We start from the raw sequence: 24,677 nt of genomic DNA on the forward strand, positions 1-24,677 counted from the left end.
GATCCTCCTTTTGCAGAAATAACAGTCTCTAAACACTTCCTATAGCTTCCAATGAGAGTCTGGATTCTGGTTGAAGGTATTTTGGACCATTCCTCTTTACAAAACATCTCAGGTTTCTTGGTTTCCGAGCATGCAGAGCCCGCTTAAAATCACACCACAGATTTTCAATAATATTCAGGTCTGGGGACTGAGATGGCCATTCCATAACGCTGTACTTGTTCCTCTGCATGAATGCCTTAGTAGATTTTGAGCAGTGTTTCGGGTCATCGTCTTGTTGAAAGATCCAGCCCTGGCGCAACTTCAACTTTGTCACTGATTCATGAACATTGTTCTCAAGAATCTGCTGATATTAACTGGAATCCATGTGACCTTCAACTTTAACAAGATTCCCAGTACCTGCACTGGCCACACAGCCCCACAGCATGATGGAACTACCTCCAAATTTTACTGTAGGTAGCAAGTGTTTTTCTTGGAATGCTGTGTTATTTTTCAGCTATGCATACTGCCCCTTGTTATGTCCAAATAACTCAATTTTAGTTTCATCAGTTCACAGCACCTTATTCCAAAATGAAGCTGGCTTGTCCAAATGTGCTTTAGCATACCTCTCTGTTTGTGGCGTGTACACAAAAAAGGCCTCCTCTGCTTTACAGCATCATACAGCATCTCCTTGTGCAAAGTGTGCTGTATAGTTGAATGATGCACAGAGACACTATCTGCAGCAAGATCATGCTGTAGGTCTTTGGAGCAGGTCGGTGGGTTGACTATGACTGTTCTCACCATCCTTCACTTCACCTTATCTGAGATTTTTCTTGGCCTGCAACTTCGGGCCTTAACTAGTACTGTGCCTGAGGTCTTCCATTTCCTCACTATGTTCCTCACAGTGGAAAGTGACAGCTGAAATCTCTGAGATAGCATTTTGTATCCTTCCCCTAAACCATGATGTTGAACAATCTGTGTTTTCAGGTCATTTGAGAGTTGTTTAGAGGCTGCCATGTTGCCACTCATTTAAAGAGATGCAAAGAGGAGAAACATTTGCAAATGGCCACCTTAAATACCCCTTCTCATGATTGGATTCACCTGTGTAAGGAAGTCAAGGGTCAATGAGCTTACCAAACCAATTTCGTGTTCCAATAATTAGTGCTACATTTATTCAAATCAATAAAATGACAATGGTACCCAAATTTATGCACCTGCCCAATTTTGTTTAAATAATTATTGCACACTTTCTGTAAATCCTAGAAACTTCATTTCACTTCTCAAACATCAGTGTGTTCACCTGCTATATGATATATTTAACTGGAATTTTGTAACCAGACAACCAACAATGTATAAAGGAAAATCATGGAAATCATCAGGGGTGGCCAAACGTTTGCATGCAACTGTATCAAGATACAGGACATGCTGGAGGGCTTATATTTCCCAGCTGGATTGGGAACGCCTCTGGATCCTCCAGAAAGGGTTAGAGCAGTGATTCTCAACCGGGGTGCCGTGATCGATCGTCAGGGGTGCCGTGGGCAATTATCAAATATCACCATTATCGGGTGTATGTGCTATAATAGTGTGGCAGATGGTGTAATGCTCTCTTATTCCAGTAGATGGCAGCAAAGCGCGCAGTAGCGCTGAGCCGTGTGCCGACAAGGAGGCGTGATCGCCATTTTAATTCCGGGCAAGTTAGTGATTTGTGTGCATAGAAGTTCACTTAGTCTTGTCAAGAAACAGGTGGAATATGCCGGAAAGCTGCGCATGTTGGCAAAGTCACAAACAGAGGAACAAGGGAGACAATATTTCCTTCCATAAGTAAGTGGTTTTGGTTATTGTTGTCACTTTGACCGTGATATTTGGATGATAAACAGCTGTATGTCTCCTGCCGTACCTGTGTCACCTGATGACACGGATCATTAATTTCACTTATGTCTAGTTGATATTTTCCACTGCTAGACCAATGTCTAGTTACAATTCTTGTCGTTAGTGACTAAAAATTGTTCGACAAGACTGGGGAGTTTTTTTTTTTTTGCACCTTAAAATAACGAGATTAATGACCCGCGCTGTGCTGCCACACACACAGAGATGTGCACACACACACACACACCACTGACTTCATGAATGAAACTCGGTCAATAAAGGATAATTGTGTAAAAATATAATATATATAAATGTATTGTAATGGTTTTAGGAGCCGCGCTGCGTTGAACAGCAGCAGCAGCAGCTCAGCCGAGCAGCGTAGCTTATCAGCGCAGATCCGTGTAACTTTCAACACTAATATTTGTGAATGTGTGTGTGTCAGAGTAAGTTTATACTTTCCTGACATAATTTAATGTAATTTAATTTTACTGGCTCGATATCCAGGACAAAATGGCATTTTAACACGTATTTTGCGAGCATTTTTCTGAGTGTGTTCAGTCGCGAATCTCCATTGAAAATGCATTAACATCCGGGAACTTCATCAATATTTTGCCCGGTTAGGAGACGTCATGTCGCTGTCCATGAAGGGACGTTTTCGTTTAGTGTGCAGCAATGGGACTGCGCTCTCTAGTTCTTATATACAGCTCCATGACTATAGTATACTATGTTACATCATATCTGTACCACACGTGTTGCTAACGTGCTAACGCACCGTGTAGAGACAGCCGAGTTAGTGGTGCGTGACACATGACAGTGGTGTGTCGCAGGATTTTGTAAATATAAAAAGGGTGCCGCGGCTCAAAAAAGGTTGAAAATCACTGGGTTAGAGGACTTGGTGTAGGATAGGGAAGTGTGGGATGAGCTGCTTGGTCTACAGCCACTGCGACCCGGAATCTCGGATAAGCAGCAGAAAATAAATTAAACTTGTCCCCAGACAAGCTTGGGATGAGTAATTTTGCTATAAACAGCCAACCAAGAGACACGTGAAAATATAACGACCAAGCTTAGTGAAAAATAAAACGCATTTATGTGCCTTTGTGCTCTCTTGTTCAATAAATCCCTCTCAAGAATTAAAAACAAGAAAGAAGAAAGAAACCAGCTTGAACAAGTCTTTGTATAATGCAAACAACCCATCTCCAACTGTGATTTTTCAATTGCAGTTGAAGAAAACAAAATTATGCATTAATACAGGCTGAGCCAAGTTTTGACTGACAGCTGAAAAGAACACCTATATTTGGAAGCTGACATTTTGCATAATTACCTTTCTGCTGAACCTCAATGAAAACAGACATGCCCTGACAAAAGCACACCCTTGCTCGCGAGTCGACAGGCAGAGCTCCCCAGTGAGCGCAGAATCGCAGAATAAATGTATAAATTGGATACCCGTCTTTGACCCCATCACATTTGAGTGCCTTACCTGTTAAAATGCTCTCTGTATTCCTTAGCCACATTCTGAATCAAAATCTTTAATCTAAAAGCAAATGAGAAGAGAGGGAGATACCACATGAGTTAGAACCCAAGCTATCTTTTCATTATTTTGTAGCCGATGCCTACAATTTGATAACGGAAACTCTTATCTTTATATACAGAAGTGCAGATGTATTTATATAAAAGGCACAAAGACATAAGACCAGACTGAGATCAAACATTTAATAAATCTGTTGCACAGATTATTCATTTGTATAGAAGCTTGGTTTTTTAACATCAGTGTTTTTGTACCTGCCACTCGCCTCCGTTGGGTCCTTCTCATCAATGACTGCAATCACCACCAATTTGCCTAAGGTGGGAGATGGGGAATAGAAATCGCAATTTTACACACACACACACACACACACACACACACAAATAGGTGGGAAGACAATGGCTGTAAGATAAGGGGCTCTGCAGAAAACACATCGCCTCTCGGTGGAGAATGAGAACGGGGGAAAAAAAGCACCAACAGAGCTTTATTTATCACTCAAACATAAAGTTAGCTTTGGTTTTCCACACAGTTGAATTGGAAACAAGTGGTTACATTCTAGTAGAAAGGGTATTTTGGTGCCATTCAAAATGTGACAAATAGGTCTATAAAAACAAAAACACAAAAACAAGGCCACACAACTTAAAAGGTCTGTGAGCCAGGCTTAAAACCCCACGTTAAGAGTGCTATTCTGCCCCCCGGTGACGACTAAAGGTGGTAACATAAAGGATGGAGTTAGGTTTTGTGTATTAAAACAGGTCCAGCTCTGTGGAAATATTTAGAGCTCTGCGTGTGCAATAATTACCTCAACACGTCAGTGTGTAATTCATTTTGATTGCCCAGCAGAGTGGCTGCACAGCAAAACCAAAAGCAGTCAAAAGTTGATTTTATGCCTTAATGTGTTTCCCTAATTACAAATCTTCAATGGCAACACAACTAATGTGCAATTAATTCTGCACAGTTCTGCATTACCAAACTAGGTGCACAGTTTCTTCTGCTGCCTGTACCACAGCCGAATAATCTGAACCACCTCGTGTATTTAGAATAAAGCCACTTTATACATATCACAATGAAAAACAATTCATGATCTTCATCACCTGATCTGGATAAATCTACACAAATTCCAGAAAATTCTGCAGATCCTTGAAGGATCAAGCACGGCTGACTTCTCATAAGTGTTCAACATGAGATTTCAATGCATGTATGAAGATGCAAATATTACTCACTGTGATGGAAACTAATTTAACCGAGGCCCATCCAACAACATGCAAACATGTACCGTATTCAACGATTCCTCAAGCTCGTTAATCTATATCACATTGTTCACATTTATGTTTGTCTGCAGTGAGAGGTTTTAGGTGGTTACTACAGCATTTTCAATATTTAGTCCTTCAAGGTAAAGCTGGCACAACATCACATTTGGTAGTAGCGGGTTGGCGAACTGGTCCAAAAGATCGCATGACAATCTTGTGATTGTGTAAAAAAAATCATATGGTTGCATAAATACAATGTAAAGACCCAATTCAGAAATTTTTCCATCCCATTTTGGCTCTGTTTTGAATGAAAGATCTGAGCGCAAGTGGAGATTTGCATCTTTGTCACTTTAATGCTACTCTTAGCACATTAGCCAGCTCCACCACGCCATCTTGTTTCTAAAATAAGTTACGCAGTGTGATTGAGGGACCAAGCTTCTTTTTTTTTTTTTTTTTAACATACGCTGTCACGTGAATTTGTACACATCGTATATACACAATAATGTATTTGCAGTCTGCCCTGTGCAAAATACAAGTATTGGATCGGGGTTTGAATACAGTATTAAATGGCTGAAATTTTGGTGCGGGCAAAAAGAAAAAAACTACTAGGAAAAAACTAGTAAAATTTAGACAGCTGTTAGGTATTTATTTAATGACACTTTCCGTAAGATCACTCTGACTGCAGATAATATGCAAAACTAAGACAATACAAGAATTGTCAGAACGTGCACCACTACATGGTGGTGTGATTGTAACACAATCCCTGGTCAGGATATAATTTTCAATTTCAATTTATTTTCATTTATATAGCGCCAAATCACAAGAGTTGCCTCAAAGCGCTTCACACAGGTAAGGTCTACTGCCTGATTGTTTCTGTACAGTGCAAAGAAAAGCGATTTAAAAAAAATAATTTTACATTTTAAATCTCTTAGGTTTTGCATCAGCTGTGCACCAATTCTAGTCTGCTGTAGATGTAAAAACCACAGATTGTGTGAAGGGTTTGTATGATGTGTGTGAGTGGGTGAATAATGGTACACCTACTCCATCGAGCCCAAGTGCATGAAAGCTGATACTTGATTGAAATGCATTTAGAGACAAGGCTGCAGAGCTTTTTATTATTCTCGCACACACCTCCAACTAAAAGTGTACCAGGTAACTGCAATGTAACAAAGTCACAGACTGACGTCCTTAATCAGTCACAATTTTTCCTCCAATTAAACTGTCTCAGTGACTATTTTATATGCAAAACTATGAATATTAAACTGGCAATTTGGTCTTGATGTTAAAAGGAGAAGTCAGTGTGACCCAAATTACTGAAAAAAAAAAAAAAAAAATCACAATATCGCATGAACTGTATGCAAAAGTGTGTAATAGACGATAATAGAGAGCGCAGCTTTCCCGAAGCAGAACATCACTTTACCTCCACTTAAAAACAGTTTACATTTCACTGTTGTGCTTCCATTTCCTGTGGCAGGAAAGGTCTGTCTACGTTTGGCCAAGTAAGCCTGTATGCTGCTTTCCCCAAATAGCTCCAGTAATTAATACCGACAAAATACACAAGTACTTTTTTTTTTAAACAAAGAACACATCATCAGCAAAATCAAAAATATGATACTTTCAATTACAAAGTCACAATGTGGCAGAATGTGTATTTTGGAGTACAAAGCTAAATATGACTTAAAATGAAATGTCATTTTTGCATTTTCTGGCACTCTATTGACTTTGTTTTGCATGTGCAATAAGTGTGGTGCAAAATATAAAATTTCTATTTCAATCAAGCAGTTTATGCTCTTAATTTTTTATTTATTTATCTGTCCAAAATGCTTAAAAAACAAACACATACCTGCATCACATGATACCTGCTGGAGATATGGTAATCAGTAATAATTACACGTTTGCACTTAATAACCTAAAGCAGAGTTTGGCCACGCTGACAGCTGGAAACTCAGAATAGGAAGAAGAAGAAAAAAAACAAACAGTAATCAGCTTTTCTTTTTTTAATGTTTTGTTTGCTTATTAAAAGAGGCTGCCTTTGGATTAGTAGCTGCATTAGGAGAAACCTTTTCCACAGTGACGCAGTGCTGCCACTCTCACCTCCCAAATGGAGGGTCCTTGGTTCAAATCCATCTATGCCCCGATCCCCATGTGCATCTACAGCTGCATCAGGAAGGGCATCTGGTCTAATAAGGTGGGTTTCCATTATCCTCAAAATAGCGCAATGTGAAGCAGCGAATTGAAAATGTAAACAAATGCACCCCCCCAACACCCCCACCCAACTCCTCAAAAAAAAAAAAAAACCTCTCAAATATCACAACTGTATTATGCTTGCATGAGGTAGTTTTTCCAGGTGGTTTGAAACTGCCTTATTCCACAAAACTGCAGTGGAAACACTTTCGGCTATTATAGGACACATCGCCAACAGCAAGAGTCGCGTGACATTCTAAAATATATTATAAGATATGTGTGGACGGAGTAAGAGACAGAACTTGTGAAACTTGACATTACAGTAATACTGGATTTCAAAGGGGGGAAAAATGGCTATACCATACTTGCGAGAAATTCTACCTGAAGAGGGGGTGGGCAGATACACGAGCACAGCCACTCTTACATTCGTCAGATGCTGCCAGATCTGTTCAGCAGATCTCAAACCGACATTGTCATGCGACTACTAGAGCATACACTGATGACGTCGCCACAGGTAAGACACGGAAGCAATAAGAAAATGTTGGGAAAACTCTTTTTTTTTGCTTTTCATGATGTGTTGGGGGTCACAAAATTAATTTACTTTATGGGGCAAGTTTAATCAACTTTTATAAAAATATATATTTAATTTAGGATGGGCATTTTACCCATTTTCATTTTAAAAAGAGGGGTTTCTGTTGACATTCTGAAAATACAAATCGACTTTTGTATAAATCCATATGGAAACCCACCTATAGACAATATTGTGTCAGAATCAACACACAGATTCATGCAGGATCTGCAGTGGTGACCCTGAGCAAAAACAGGAGCAGCCAAAAGAATCACCTTCCCTTCAAGTTTGCTAATTCTTAGTTGAAATAATAAAACACCTGGTAAAAACCAGTGGGTTTCAATAACATATTGTGCCTAAGGAAGGGCACAGAGATAACAAAAGTTATGAATACAGCACCTGTTTCTCCGAGCTCATACAGCGTAAAGCTGTCGATCTGAAGGTACCCTTGGAATCGCTCCTTGTTCACCCAGGATGACAAACTACCATCAACATACTCTGGAACACAGACGCACACACACATGCGTGCACTTTGAGTAGGATAAAATAGCATATTGACATTCAGCACATAGCCGGCATACTGTACATTAAAAGCAAACCTGAATGGGCTATTGATGCCTGCATTATAAAAAAATATCACTGTTGACTACCGGTGTCACCGACCGAACGGTCCCCCCTAAAAATCAGTCCGCCCTCCCCTCACTAAGCATGCGTCACTAGTCGTGGTTCATGGATTATCACCTTGTTTCTGCTTAAAGCTGCACTCCAGTCATCATCTGTCGCAGTGGCAGATAGCTGATTCCTTTGTACAACAATCATTTCCACATGAATTCAGCATTGTTTCATCATAAAAGACGGAGGAAGCGATCAGAGCGCTGCAGCTACACGAGCTGCTAGCTGATGCGTTCACCGCCCGTTGGTCATTTCAAAACATCACCATGTATCCCCTCGTTCCTGCTTAAAACGGCCTTGTTTCTGCTTAAAACTGACTTTAGAATGATTTAAGAGGTTTTACCTTTGTCATCTGATGGTTAATAATCCCATTAATCCATTTGATCACTTTGGGTGAAGACATTCTGTCTCAGTGCTCTGAAATGATGCATGCACAGTGGAGGCAGGGCAGACCAATTTGTAGGGGCAGACCGTTCGGTCTGCAACACCGGCACGCTCTCCGGGGAAAACACACAGTGGCACATAAACTGAACATTCACAGATGGGGGGGGGGGGGTCGGGTCACTGGAAGATGTTCTCACAGACCGTTCACTCTAGTTAAGACAGGGAGGCTATTTTGGGTGTGAAATAGCACACTGGACTGTGACTAAGAGCGAACAGATTGGCAACTGATCTTGACAAAGATATAAATGTCAATTACGCACGCAGTTGTCAAGACATTACGGGGAACATTTTGCTCTATTTGGATCATCCATAATAATCCTATTGCAGATGATTATTTGCAATTCATGCAAAATACAGCCTGAAAAATTATGACAAATTTAAATATTCTGTCATTCTAAATAGACACGCCAACAAATCACAGACTGCAACCAATGCCCAATGCCTCCTCACTACAGGCCCATTAGTGTGGTGCCCACATTCCTACTCACTAGATCCAGATAATCATTTGATCTGGATCATTGCATACAGTTTGTCGACATTAGTGAGGGCGTGTCCTCCCTTTAATTTCAGGTTTAAGCACATCAGAGCAGGAACTGAAAAGCTAAAAATGGTGGCATGTCTACATGGTAAACAAAGACGGCAAAACTATTCCAGAATCAGGATCCCGCTCAACATCAAACTGATACTCAAATCTTTATCGCTATGATGGCTTAAGCTTCCAATTGCCCCCATTATCACTCAGCAATGGCTGCGGCAAAATGGTTCCGAGGGATTCGGTAGTTAGCCGGTAGACAGGATGACTGGCTGTACCCCTCCCCAAATATCTATATTGAAAGCAGTCAGCGCATTGCTTTCTTTATTCAATTCAGAACAACTTTTTTTTATCCCACTAGGGGCAGTTTGTGCAGAGCAGCTCATCAATACCATTTTGCAATCAATCAAACAACATCCATCATACGCACAAATAAGAAAGGAAAGATGCATCAAGGTATTTAACAAGCGAACTGCAGCAGAGATATGGTTTGCTACACACAGCCAAAACACATCACCGTCCAGATGGCAGCAGAGAAAATGTATCTGAAAACATGTCCAGCAGATGTTCAAATACTTCATGTCAGGGTCAAACACACTTTACAAATACATTGTTTTCAAAGAGAATTTCACTCAATCACTTGAATAAGATGGGAGCGCAAGCTACATGTTAGTAGCTTGTTCACAGAATGACAATGTCCGCTCTAGTCTTATTTTTATCTCTTTGGCGCTACCAACAGGTAGACTTAGATTTGACTCCTGGTCATTTTAACCCATCAAACAAGAGACCTCATCTGCATCGTCTCAGTCCACCTAGCTGGAAACGGTTACCGGACATGTCCAGGGAAATAAGGGACATCAGACTAGTGTACTGTCCAGGATAAGTACCGGCACCAATGAGCGTCAGGGTCTATATGCTACTACTTCTTTTACATATCCTACACCCCTGGCTCCCAACTTGGGGTTCAGGCCCCCCATAGGTGGAGCACCAAAGATCACAGGGGATGCCTGAGGTTTTGTCTGTGCCAAGGTTATTTATCAAAGTTCCCCAATTAAGTAAAGACATAATAACACACTTACTTGACAATCAAAAGTAATTAAGAAGATAATTTTCTTTGGATGTGATTAGACGGGTTAGTGGTAAAATTCATAATACAGTGATAGCTGGTTCGAGCCCAGAACAGACTGGCGTCCTGTCCAGTCCAGGGTGTACCCCGCCTCTTGCCCTATGACTGGGGATAGGCTCCAGACTGGAATACATGGGTATAGAAAAAGATTGAATGAAATTTATTTTGGATGAATCCCTCACCACCCCCCCAAAAATTAAATGAATTACGTTAAGGGAGGGGTGGGGTTCACAGGCTAGGAGGCTCAGCCTCTCATAGGTATAAGTAGGGGGTTACAAACAAAAACGTTTGGGAAGCACCATCTGAGACTCTCTCCCTGAGAGAATAAATGTCCAAGATGCAGAATTAACACATACTGTATTAACGCATTAGCAGGTTATGTGTCAACATGCATCAGCAAATCATCAAAAATTTTGTTGCTGCCCTACATCTGGACGCAATATGGACCGGGAGAACCATGTCAGTCCCTTGGGGTTTAAACCAGATGTCGAGGCTGGTTAAGCTAAAATACTTTGTGGCTGAGAGAAGCAAAATAGATGCTTATAATTGATGTCAAACATAGCCGAGACCTCATTATGACACGTTAATAAGTTATCATGACCTTTCTGCTACATTTGCAATAATTACAAGAAGAGTGGTGACTTTTACATGGTTCTTCAGCTGCAGGTCCTGAGGGAACTCAATAATACGTTACACGGCAGCTTTAAAAACTGGAACATGCTTTTAAAACCCAAGGTCACAACTTAGAGGGATATTAAAGCAACACAATATCTTAGTTGGTGCTGCAGAACTGCCTCTTGTTACAGCTGCTGACTCAGCCAGTCTGGTAGACATTCCACAGAGTTTTTCCACAGATGTTCTGGCTTTAAAGACAGTGTGCAGCTGGCTCACTCTCTCTTCTCGGGGGCAGGAGAGATGAAAGCCCCATACTGGGATTGCACAACGTGATGGAGCGCTACGCGGACTCAACCTCCTTCACCTTGAAACAAATTATAGCCGCTCTCTGCTTTGGCGGCCGCTGCCACGCTATCTCCGCACCGCTGTACAGGCGCCCGTCAGCCCAGAGTTCACACAGCGGGAGGCATGGAGAAGCATGAGGAGCAGAAGGGGGAATCTAAACAGACAGTGGGTGGAGTGAGAATGATCCAGTGTCGAGTTGTGAGGGGAGGGAGGAGGCAGCTCCGGCACATTTCAGGGATGAAGGTGAACGGCACCGAAATCCTCCAAGACGAGGCGAACGGCACGAAAACAGAGAGAGCAAGAGAGAAGCATGCAGAGCAGGAGGCCAATATATCAAAGAAAAACTCCCCAGGCAGCACAGAGCACAGACGGTGGTACAGAACCATGATACACAATAACACGACGCAGGGCTGGAACAATGCATCGTGGGAACACAAATGTGATGATCTGCAGAAAACCCAGACAGGAGCTCTCAGAGTGCAGAGTCAAAATCTCAGTCAATGCTGTTGCATGTTTGCAGTTCTGTTAGTACCAACACACACACACACACACACACACACACACACACACACACACACACACAAAATCATTAACATCACCTTAAAGTCACTTGTTCAGCAGGTCAATACTGTGCAAAAGATTTAGGCGCACTTAATGTACCTCAACTCTAAATATGGAATATATATAAATGAATGAATAAATCATAGGCGCACTTAAGCGTGCATTGCAGCACTCTCAAGTATTGAATCTATGGTTCTGTGTGGTCATGATATTCGATCAATTCCATCCAAAACAGAAGTATATCCCTTTCACCATGTTTATTCCATATTGGCTAAAAAGTGTTTGTGTTAAACACTTTTAACCTTGAGTTGGAGCTTTCAAGGTCACATGGCCAATGAAATGGTGATATTCTATGGCTTCATATTAATGTGTCTTTAAGCAATTCCTTTTAATAGCCATTATACTCTATACAAGTATTGGGCTAAAATTTTGACTTTGACCTGTTACCTTGCCTGTTCAATGATTTTTCTCAAAATAATATAACTTTGTCCTTGGATGATCTTCAATTGCTCCACCAATTTTGAGCTAAATCAGATCAAAACTCTTAGTTATTTTGTTCACAGACAGACAAAGAGGACCCAAAACAATACCCCCACATGTGCTACCATGTAAAGGTATGAAAAAAAATATGACCACATGTTTAAAAAGCATGAAAAAAAAATTACATTGGTTTTACGTGGTTTCTCACAACTGATCAGAAAATTTTATTTAATAATTTTTTCCAATAATTTCATTTCATTCATTCATTTCTTTATTAATTCCGAGCAAATGATCACAAGAGGAAATAATTACATGTATTCAATACATATGTACAGTTAACACACTCTTTTAGCTCGAAAAGGAGTGGGAAGAAAAAACTTATTAAATCCCACCCCTATCTTCCATTATAACATAACTGAAATTCTTATTTCAACTTCCTTATCAGTACAATTGAAAGGCAAAACAAAAAGTTAAAAACAAGGAACAATTCCATTCTCATTCAAAATATAAATCACTAACACATACAGAGATTACCACACAATGGTGAAACGTAACACATACCAAAATGGCAAGGAATCATCAACTACCAAACACAAAACTAATACCAAAAGGTGCAATACAACAATACATCTAAACTCTACTCTCTCTATATTCTGACCAAACAGCATCTTTATATAAGAACTTAAATTTGTGAATATTTTGGCATAGCTTCTGCAGTAAATCCAGAGCATTTCACATTTTAACCCCACATACTGTCACACACAAACTTTTACGAACAGTTCGAACACTAGGTAATATAACATTTCCATACCCTCTCAAATCAGAAATGTTATCTTTACGAGTAAAAACAAATTTTGCACGTTTTTAGGTAATTGATTATTAAACGCTTTGAATAACATAATTACTGTATAATATTTTACCAGGTCATGAAATTTTAATAATTTGGACTGAATGAAAAGACTGAGTATGATTTAAGAAGCCAACTTTGTAAATGATCTGCACCGCCCTTTTTTGCAGTTAAAAATAATGGGTTTGTTGAACATTTAAAGTTATTTCCCCATACTTCAACACAATATGTGAAACAGGGGAGAATCAATGAACAATATAAAATACAAAGTGCATTATAAGATATTGTTTAACTTTATTTATAATTGACTGATATAACTGATTATTTAAAGATGATGGGTAACTGTCTGTGTTACGTACCAGATAGTACACCTACAAAAAAAAAAAAAATTTCTTTAATTAACCACAATGGGAAAATTTTTAACATCTAGTTCACAAGTGACCTTTCACTTGTTCTACTGGTAGTTTTATGTAACTTGTTACAAGTTTGAAAAACACCTTGTTTTCAGGTTAAAAAGAACTGACAAGTGTAAATTCTCATTAAAATTTCTTGAAGCAAGTTCTTGAAATTAGATGGGAATGATCAATGCTCACTTCCAATGCCTGCATGAGGAATTGTTACAATTTTTTACAAATAACTGCATCTTAAAAATCTGAGGTGAGTCAAAAGAAATGCTGTTTCATCTCAGATACGAGTCAAAACAAGACACTTCATTTCACATTTTAAGATGTATTTGGCTCAAACAAATCCTTGTATCTAACTGAAATTTTACTTGTTTAGTGGTTGTTTCTTATATTAAGTGCAGATTAGATATTCTGCTTTGAAATGAGACAAATATACTCATACTTTGTGAGATTTTTGCATGGTTGCAGCGTTAGTTGATTGTAACTGAATGGAAGCTTGAAACAGCAAATCAAAATACAGTATGGCAAACTAGGAAATGCAAACATTTGCTCCTAATCACAAACAGGCTGGTGTTTATACATAAAATCATATTATTGATTTCTTCGTAGACCATAACTTAAACAAACAAATGAATACTTTTTAAATTAATAGTTGAATAGCTTTTCCGAATCCCAACAAAGCCGATCAGCAGTCACCGCACATTTCATCCTCGTGTCGTATGCACTTCCATTCTTTGCAAAATCAAAACCAAAGATGACATAATCCATGTGGGTTGCCTCAAAATGTCACCCGTTTATTATCACCTTACCAAGCGCGAGTTCCTCTCATCGTCACAGCCGTGCTCGGTAAATAATCTTGCCATAGAGATATCTATATTATAGTCTTGACAGCTGAACTACAAACCACACAAAACGACTGAGCAACACTCCAAACGTGGCAAAAATGAACAGTTCTTTTAAGAGAAACATTTGCAAACTGCGCCAACTGTCTTTTTTCCATCTTCATTTTGACTTTTCTGATGACTCAGCAGCTTTCACTGCTAACAAAACGTTTTAGATCTTGGGGAACAAAACAACACAATAACCATGTACCTGTATAAGCAGTGCTTCAGCGCTGCAGCGTTATGAATGTGAACATGCCTCTGATTAAATATGTATGAGGCTCTGTGTTGTACTACATTTTAACAGTGATCTTCAAAGGGGACGCCACGCGTGTGAGGTAGACCAATCGAAGCTCAACAACAAGGTGTCAAATATACTTTACACAAAGTGAGAGGCGGCATTTGGACAGTGTGGCACTGCTCTTTGGCACCCGGTCTTTAAACATAAGTCTGACCAGCAGAATAAAAGCACTGAATGTTTCCTGAATTTCTAAAGTGTTTTCAGGAAAAAAGATGCATATAAAAAAAATCAAATCCCAGGTGTGTGTATATATATATATATATATTACACATAAAGGGCTAATTGTGTCTGTCTGTCTGTCCGGGATAAACTCCCAAACTATAATATGTAGCCCTAAAAACTATATATACGAGGTCTGTCCACAAAGTAATGGACCTTTTTATTTTTTTCAAAAACTATATGGATTTGAATCACGTGTGATTGCATCAGCTAAGCTTGAACCTTCGTGCGCATGCGTGAGTTTTTTCACACCTGTCGGTTGCGTCATTCGCCTGTGGGCAGGCTTTGAGTGAGCACTGGTCCACCCCCTCGTCAAATTTTTATAAGCGAAGTGCGCATCTCAGGCCGCGTGGTGCATTATGGGCAGGCTAAAGTTTTCAGTTACCAACCCACAAGCTATGGAGGTGGAAAGCAGCGAGGAGTGCTGTGACTTGGATCATTTCAACCGCTGGAAAGTTGACGATTTAAAGCGTTTTTGTAAGCTCTGTGGATTGCCTGTTACAACCAGGACTACATATGGCAGTGGACAGAAATGGAAAGAAGAGCTGGTTGTGCTTGCGTGTGCTGCATCTGTACAGAAAGTACCGTTAGTGCCGACAAAGGAGGAAGAGCGTGCTGCTGTCGAAAATGACCCATGCTTGTTGATAGTTGGAGAAAAACAAATTTCTGACCCCTTGAAGGCAACTGATGGATGGTTAGACGAAGTCCAGAGACTGAAACTGTGGACATTGCAGAATATTTGCTAAGCAGGGATGAGAAATCGCGACTCTGCCGGCTTCATAATGACGGTGAGTCTCACATATAACCTCTTTGGTTTCACGTTTGTTTTGATAAGTTGACAGACATACAATGATATGTGCATGCATGCAGTTTGTTTATAGAACATGTCAATTTTACAATATTACTCGCCACGTCATTCATGGCGCGACATTACAGTCATAAGCTGATGCACAAAAACAGCGGCATGGTTTCAGTGTGTGTGCAAGAAACTTACAGTTTTAGTCTGACTTTTACGTCCGTCTGGAACTTTCTTTTCTGTGGCGAAATTGTGTAGAATGAACGGAGGTTTATGACCATATTTTTTCTTCTTTCTGTCTTTGTTTGGACTCCGCGGAGGTTTGCAATCGTGTGTTATCAGCCAACTTTCAAGCCTATAAATTCCGTTCAAGCATTTGAAAACAGCACAATGCGCCCTTGTCATTATTGTATATGTCGCTTAAGGCTTAAAGCCTTTGAAACAATCCCTGTAAAAGCCTTAACTTTTACACTCCACTAATGCTACTATATATGAAATTCAATGGGAGCAGTGTGAGTGTGGTAGCTGGAATTTTTGCCCCCGTTTGACCCACGCATGCGCAGATGCGATGCGCATTGTCAGGGAAATGGCAGAGCGACTGCCGCTTTGCTCCATGAATTTTTTTTTCAGAAACTGTTAGAGACAGCCAGTTGGAAACCATTTGAAAGATTCAGATGGCTTTCGGTGAAGATTCTGTTGGCATCACACGGATTAAGGAGTGTTAAAACCTTTTTAAAGACAGCCCACAGCAGCGGAGGGCGCGTGGCGCACCAAGCAGCCATCAACAGGCTGGAACGACCAGATCATTTCCAAACTGAACGCTGTGTTGATCCGGGACATCGTGTGATTACCACAGAAATGGCAAGAGAGCTGGACATAGCACTTTTGCGGCACATTCCACTGTTACAGGAGATTTTGTAATGAAAGACGTGTGGAGGATTTCGCATGTCGGCACGCAGCCGCTCATGGCACGCAAAAAAAAAAAAAACAACACCTCCGTGTTGGAAGTCTCACAGGACATGTTGGGGCATCCCTCCATGATTTTTAAGTGGGAGAACTTGCAAAATCGCAGGGTGTTCAAATACTTATTTTCCTCACTGTATATATACACCCTCAAAACTCTACACACCACACCCCATAATGACAATGTGATTTTTTTTTTTTTTTTTGCTAGATTTTTGCAAATTTATTAAAAATTTAAAAGTAGTAGGGGAAGGGTACAAAAATATTTCTGTTGCTTTAGAGGTCCCAATGAGCACAGTGGCCTCCATCACTCTTAAATGGAAGAAGTTTGGATCCACGGGGACTCGTGCTATAGCTGGCTGCCCGTTTAAACTGAGCGATCGGGGAGAAGGGCCTCAGTCAGGGGGGTGACCAAGAATCTGATGGTTACTTTCTCAGAGCTCTTCTGTGGAGAGAGGAGAACCTTCCAGAAGTACAACCATTTCTGCAGCAATCCACCAATCAGGCCTGTATGGTAGAGTGGCCAGACAGAAGCCACTCCTTAGTAAAAGGCACATGACAGCCCACCTGGAGTTTGCCAAAAGGCACCTGAAGGACTCCTAGACCATGAGAAAGAAAATTCTCTGGTCTGATGAGATAAAGATCAAACACTTTGGCGCTAATGCCAGGGGTCATGTTTGGAAGAAACCAGGCACCATCCCTACAGTGAAGCATGATGGTGAGAGCATCATGCTGTGGAGATGTTTTTCAGCAGCAGGAACTGAGAAACTAGTCAGGATTGAGGGAAATATGAATCCAGCAATGTACAGAGACATCCTGGATGAAAACCTGCTCCAGAGTGCTCTTGACCTCAGATTATGGTGACGGTTCATCTTTCAGCAGGACAATGACCCTAAGCACACAGCCAAGATATGAAAGAACTGGCTTCAGGACAACTCTGTGAATATCCTTTAGTGGTCCAGACAGAGCCCAGACCTGAATCTCTGCAGAGATCTGAAAATTGCTGTGCACCGACGCTCCCCATCCAACCTGATGGAGCTGGAGAGATGCTGCAAAGAGGAACGGGCAAAACTGCCCAAAGATCGGTGCACCAAGTTTGTGGCATCATATTCAAGAAGACTTGAGGCTGTAATTGCTGCCAAAGGTGCATCAACTAAGTATTGAGAAAAGGGTGTGCATACCTATGGACATGTGATTTTAGTTTTTTTTTTTTTTTTTTAATAAAATTGCAAAAAAAAAGTTTTCATGTCATCATTATGTGGTGTTGTGAGTAGAATTTTGAGGTAAAAAATGAATTTACTCCATTTTGGAATAAGACTATAACATATAATTTGTTAAAAGTGTACACACACATGTACATTTGTGTGTTCACCCATTCACCTCCACAATAATGTACACCTACAGGGACAAGCTCAAAAGCCTTTTCCAAGTCCAAATTAGATTTTGTGGCCAACTCCGTATCACCCCCCCACCCCCCAATGACCTTACAAATGCAAAAATCTTACAATCAGCTGGATTTCCCTTTCCAGCAAGCTGGCATTTACTTTCCCATGGATGCAGAACAATGCTGTACCACAAAATTTGAGTACACTTCTTTAACAGAAGTAAGGAGGTGTTACACTACCACGCCATATCTCCCAGTGCACAGGCACTGCTGCCAACTTTCTCAGTAGAGATATTTCAACATGGAGAGAATAATAAGGTCCACTGTATAGCTGTGAATCACAGTATGTTTAAGCTGATGCTCGATTCCTTCACACAGCATTAAATCTTAACACAAATCATCTTAAAGTGCTCCACATGAACAAGGTCTAGACCAGTGGCAGGCAACATGTCATGAAGGGCCAAGACAATGCATGTTTTCATTGCAAACAATTGCCTCACCAAGTTGTTTGACTGAAGAGCTCCTCTCCTCGACCTGAAGTCCTGTCATCTGTAAACTCACTGTGACTTTCTGTAAGGAAAACCTGCACTGTCTTAGCCTTCACCACCTCTGGTGAAGGCCATGCTATGAGCAAGGACAATGACAACAGTGGTAAAGAAAAACTCCCTCTGCATTTTGTGATTATAGGAAGAAACATAGGATTATAGGAAGCTCAGTGAAAGTGGGTGTGGGAGGGCTACACTGCAAAAATACAGTCACGCAAAACACTGAAAACTGGCCTCATGTAATGTCAGTCAATTCTCTACATACCCACATCCAAATGGTGGCATACCACCACTTGCAAAATGACGCAAGATCTGCCACATACTCCTGGCATCCGACCGTCTGCGGGAGAAAATGGTGCAGCGTCCAGTTTGTTTTTTTAACACTAACACTTTTTCAATTCAATTTATTTAATTTATATAGTGCCAAATCACAACAAAGCTGCCTCAAGGCACTTCACACAGGTAAGATCTAACCTTACCAACCCCTAGAGCAAGCACACAGGTAAGGAAAAACTCCTTACAATGATTTGAGGAAGAAATCTCAAGCAGACCAGATGCAAAGGGGTGACCCTGCTTGGGCCATGCTACCAACACAGTTAACCATACAAATACACAGGAAATTTTTGTCTTTTGCTTCTATCTGCACTTGCTTGAATGACTTATTCCAATGCACGAGCAACAATCTCTGCTGTATTTGTTGCACGTGTACTGTGATGCCTGCTGAGGCAGCCAGTGTTGCACCTTCCTCCTAGCTTGTTGCTCTGCAAGGCCTTGGTTCCTCTCCTGCTCAGCCCTTTGTACACCTGTTCTGACAGTAAGGCACCAGGCTGCGCGGTCCTCTGCACACTGCTCCCATGTGTTGACATTGCACACTACACATTTTCATATCCTTCTTGCAGACATCCTTGAAGCGCAGGCATGGTCAACCAGCCAAATGAGTGCCCTCTGCTAGCTCACCATTCAGTAGGTCTTTAGGAATGCAGCCCAGATCCATTCTCCCGACGTGGCCAAGCCAACAAAAGAACCTTTCACCAAGAATGGTGAACATGCTGCACATGTTGGCGTGTTCCAAGACCTGTGTTGGACACCTTGTCCTGCCATCCGATGTGCAGAATTCGCGTAAGGCACCTCAGATGGTAGCTGTTGAGCTTTTCTGATGTCCGGCATGGCAGTCCATGCCTCACTACCATAGAGGAGTGTGCTGAGCACGCAGGTCTGGCAGACACGCAGTTTTGTCTTCTCGGTGAGGCTGGAGTTGTTCCAGACTCTGTGGCTTAATCTTGCCATAACTGCTGGTGCCTTTGCAATCCTGCTGTTCACCTGTGCATCAATGGAGAGTGAGTTGGAGATGATTGACCCAAGGTATGTGAATTACTCCACAACTTGTAAGCTGTACCCATCAATGTCATTGTTAGCGAGAGCAACTGTGCCCTGCGCCATGATGTTTGTGTTCTTCGTGGATGAGTACTTTCACAACCTTGGTCTTGGCACAAAGTCAGACGATGTTTAAGAGCTTGCCATCGGCCCTGGTGTGAATGTACACTCCCTCGTTGCAATCCTTCAAGGCGTACTGGAGGAGCATGGAGAAGATGAGCGTCTGATGAGCGTTGGCGCAAGGGCACAGCCCTGTTTCACCCCACTGCTAACTGGGAAGGCCTCAGATGTTGCTCCATTGAAGTAAACTGTACTGTGCATGTTCTCATGGAACACAAGACCACTGCGAGGAGTTTCGGGGGACAGCCGAACTTCTGCAGGAGTCTGAAGAGTCCGCTTCGACTGACCAAGTTGAAAGCCTTGGTCAAGTCGATGAAGGTGTTGTAGAGTGGCATTTGCTGCTCCTGACACTTCTCCTGCACTTGGCTTATTGAAAAAAAAAATCATGTCCACAGTAGACCTCCCAGCCCAAAAGCTGCACTGGGACTCTGGGTAAACACACGAGGCCAAGGTCTGTAGATGCGCTAAGGCAACACGGGCGAAGATCTTCCCAACAGTTATGACAAGGGAGATGTTTCTTTAATTATTGCAGTCACTTCTGTCTCCTTTGTTCTTATACAAGGTGACGATGCTCACATCTCGCATGACCTGGGGAATGTGTTCCTGTTCCCAGCAGAGGCAGAAAAGATTGTGCAGGTGTTTTAGCAGCACAGGTTTCCCACTTTTGAAGAGCTCTGGTGTGATGCCGTCACTCCCTGGGGCCTTCCCACTAGCAAGGCAGTCAATGGCTTTTCCAAGCTATTCTTTGGTTGGTGACGTGTCTAGCTCCTCAATATGCGGCAGATCCTCGAGGGCTGTGACTGTAACAATGTTCTGGGTTGCGTACAGCTCGAGATAGTACTCAACCCAGCGCTGCAGCTGCTTCCCCTGGTCTGTGATGACTTCGCCTGTCTTTGACTTGAGTGGGGCAGACTTGGAGGTGGATGGGTCTGTTGCGTTCTTGATGCCCTCATACATGCCTTTTGCATCCGCAGTGTCAGCAGCTGTCTGTATACTGCAGCAGATGTTCAGCCAGTATGAGCTGGCGCAGTGGCGGGTGGTTTGCTGGGCTTTTCTCTTGGCAGCTTTGAGGGCTTCCAATGTGCTGGGACTGGTTGTAGGCCAGGAGGGCTCTCCTCCTGTCCTCAGTCACATGCTCCATTTCCTCCCAGTAGGCCTCATACCAGTCTGCAGTATGCGGCCATGGAGATTTTAATTTTTTTTTTTCTCCATTCTTTACTGTTTCAATTGGCACAAAACAGAAGGAGGGAAAATTCTATAACGTGCATGAGCCACCAGTCCCTGTTGTGGGGTGTGGTCTGAGCAGTAGAAGCACACAGCGTGCTTTGATTCTGCTGCTCTCTTTATTAAGATAATATCTAATCTGGTGCAATCTGAGCAGGATAAAAAGAGCAACATGGGTCCACTGTTAAAATAAAATTATATGAGGGGGGAAAACAGGAGATGCTTTGTGTACATGTCAAGACAGCCATTTAAAAGTCCTTAGGGGGGGCATTCATTTCACAAGTATTTGGTGCCACCTAATGTTGTGGTGGCATATAACAGGCCAAACTATAAACTCTGAATATAAGACAAATCCATTTTTTAAAATGTAATTCCAAGAAAAAGAAACCATAGTTTTATATTTGGGCTAACACAGTGTGGTGTTGTGTCAAGTGAGATGCAGAAGATGGTTAAACCCACTGAATGTCCTATGAGAAACACAGCATACCCAAAGAATATACTATGGACTTGTAAGGAAATCAAAGAAAAGCCAGAACACACGTCTTTTTTTGATGTCGGTAACTACCCAGTTAGCTCCGCCTTAAATATTTCCATCTCTTGTTTTAACCTACGAGATGAGATGATGTTTCTCTTTGGAAAGTTTTGAAGCTGAAGAGGTAAAAGAGAAGCATGTAATAGCAAACATTCTCACCTACATTATCCTCCAGATATACAAGGATGCAGAGTTCTGCAGTCATCCAGGAGGAGGGGTGGGGAAGATGTTTGCACTTCTCCTGGATGCACTAAGCATCAGAGAACCCTCTGAAGTCAAATACGTTTCTTTGCAGTGGCTTGGCTGCCGCTTGGATGATTTAAGCCTTCGATGTCCTGAATAAACAAGACCCGCTCAGCATTGGTTTGTTTGGCTTGAACTGTGGTCGTTTACGCCCACACGGGCCAATCCTTCCGTACTGGCCTGCTACATCTGTCCGCCTAGAGGCAAACCACCACAACATCGCTGGCCTCGCCACACACACACACACAATAGTGGGCAGAGCCTGTGATGCTTTATGATGGGCCAGGCACACCATAACTCATTGTGGTGTGCAAGATTAAAGGACGGCAGCAAGGATGAGAAGCACAGCCTGAGAAAACAAGACTCGCAGGAACAGAGACACAGGCAGCATGAAGGGAAACGGCAAGAATAAAAAGCAACACAAATCTGATTTACAGCACTGTAAAACTAACTTTCAAATTAAGTCAAGACAACACAGAGAATACTCACCATCATAGGAAAAGTAGCCGCCGTCCTTAAACACTACAACTGCGGGAAGCTCTGGCAGTGAGACTGACTGATGAAAACACAAAAACACTTCATTTAAAACCAAACACCATAAATGTTCATTTGTTTTTTTGCGAGTGAACCTGAAAAAAAAAAAAAATCCAAAACAAGCCTGATGGCAGCGGGATTCTACAGCAAACTTAATCCTTCTTTGCGTTCTGCAGAAGAAGCATGCAAGACTGATATCTGAGCAGCCTTTTAACCCCATCTAGACCGGGCTTTTTTGAGATTCCTGGGCCACCCCCGCCCCCCATAACTGGTGAACATATAGTGTATGACCACCAAATTTGAAGGAGATGAGCTACAAATGAAACTTGATCATTAGTGTCATTTTGGTAATGAATTGCTTGGAAATGAATAATGAATTTTCCTACAAATATTTTCCTAGAAATGTAGGTTACGCATCTCAGTTTTACTGATTATGTGCCTTAGAGCACTTAAATGTTCACAACGATTTCTGCTGCAAATGGCAACTACAAAAAATATCAAAATAACTACAATAATATTGTTCCACAGTCTGGGTGCGGACACATAAAAAGCCCGGTCACCCCAGTGGCAGTACATGGACCTCGGAACCTCTAGTGCACACTGGTTAGAAGATCTCAAAACTCTAGTTTGGTCCCAGTGTGTCAGCAGCTCGGCCAAGTATGGTGGGGCCAAACCATTCCGAGCTTTATAAACAAACATAAGAATTTTAAAATCAATTCCAGCCCGAACTGGAAGCCAATGCAGAGCATAGAGGACTGGGGTGATGTGGTCGTGTCTACGTGTGTTAGTTAGCAGATGTGCTGCAGCATTCTGAACCAGTTGAAGTCGACTGAGGGAAGACTGGGAGACTCCAACGTAAAGTCCTTTGCGTTGGAGTCAGCCGAGAACTAATAAAAACACAAATGACTTTTTCCAGATCTACACAATTTAAAAAAGGCTTCAACTTCACCAAAAGCCGTAGTTGATAAAAACTCGATTTGACCACAGAGTCAATTTGTTTGTCGAAATTAAAACCACTGTCAAACATCACCCCAAAATTTCTGACAGAGGGTTTAACTGAAAATCCCCCAATGTCCATTATCTGTTAGTCACCAAACACAATACACTCAGTCTTGTCCTCATTTAGGTGCAGAAAATGCAAAGACAACCACTGCTTTATTGCTGCGATACAACTGGTCATCCTGCCCCCAGTGACCGCATCAGTTTCTTCTAACAGGAGATAGATTTGAATATTGTCTGCATAACAGTGGAACAACATGCTGTTTGCAATGATTGATCTGAGTGGCAACATGTACAGGGAAAAGACAGTGGGGCCAAGAATTGAGCCTTGCGGGACACCACAAGCAAGAGAAGCATTCGAAAAGGACAGGTCACCAACCATTACAGAAAAGCATCGATCATAAAGATATGATGTGAACCACTTCAGAACAGTGCCATCAAGTCCAACGTGGGTTTTTTTTTTTAGACGGGACAGGAGGACCGAGTGGTCAACTGTATGGAAGGCAGCTGTCAGGTCCAGCAGCACTAAAACCATGGGGCACTTAACGTCTACTGACAGTGCAATGCCATTATGAACTTTTAAAAGAGACGATTCAGTGGTGTGACCAGTTCTGAACCCTCACTGAAATTTTTCAAAGAGAATATTATTTTCTAAGAACGACTGTAACTGTATAAAAACAACTTTTTCCAAAACCTTGGACAGAAAGGGCAAATGAGAAACACTTATTATACGACGTGAAAGTTAGTGCGGGCACTTTTAGCCCCCCTGGTCTAGATAGGTTTAAAATAATACATCTTATGGGCACGGATGGGCCTGAGGACAAAATCATAAAAAGGGTGCAAAATAGATTCAAAACATTTCAAAAGTAAAAAAAGGTCTACTTGCCTCAGGAAGCACATCCTCTGATGCCGAGAAGAAATAAGTATACACAATGAGCTCCGAGGCCACGTCATTGTATTTCTCCTGTAATGGCAAACAGGCCTTTTAACTCTTAAATATTTTACACAACAGTGCTCAATAAATCTGTGTTTAATGGCCAAGGCTGTGGAACGTATTACAGGCAACCTTTCCTTCAGTTCAAACTTTAACCATAGCAGCAGAAGCATTGCTCTTATCATTCGATCAATAAGCCCTTACAGTTTTGTGGTAGCTTTAGAAAACAAAAATGC

The 24,677-nt window shown here is 41.6% G+C and overlaps 1 protein-coding gene across 1 annotated transcript in view; it reads right to left on the minus strand.

Annotated features, from left to right (window-relative positions):
- Nucleotides 1-24,677, minus strand: part of tmx3b (thioredoxin related transmembrane protein 3b) — a 90,551-nt gene that overhangs the window by 41,613 nt on the left and 24,261 nt on the right. The window contains exons 8-12 of the mRNA XM_034166863.1: nt 24,394-24,471; nt 22,464-22,530; nt 7,766-7,864; nt 3,622-3,679; nt 3,320-3,373 (exon numbers count right to left, since the gene is read on the minus strand). Of these exons, the coding sequence (XP_034022754.1) occupies nt 3,320-3,373; nt 3,622-3,679; nt 7,766-7,864; nt 22,464-22,530; nt 24,394-24,471 (356 nt within the window). The remainder of the gene's footprint in view (nt 1-3,319; nt 3,374-3,621; nt 3,680-7,765; nt 7,865-22,463; nt 22,531-24,393; nt 24,472-24,677) is intronic.

The sequence above is a fragment of the Thalassophryne amazonica genome, chromosome 1, assembly GCF_902500255.1.
Source record: "Thalassophryne amazonica chromosome 1, fThaAma1.1, whole genome shotgun sequence".
Lineage (NCBI taxonomy): Eukaryota > Metazoa > Chordata > Actinopteri > Batrachoidiformes > Batrachoididae > Thalassophryne > Thalassophryne amazonica.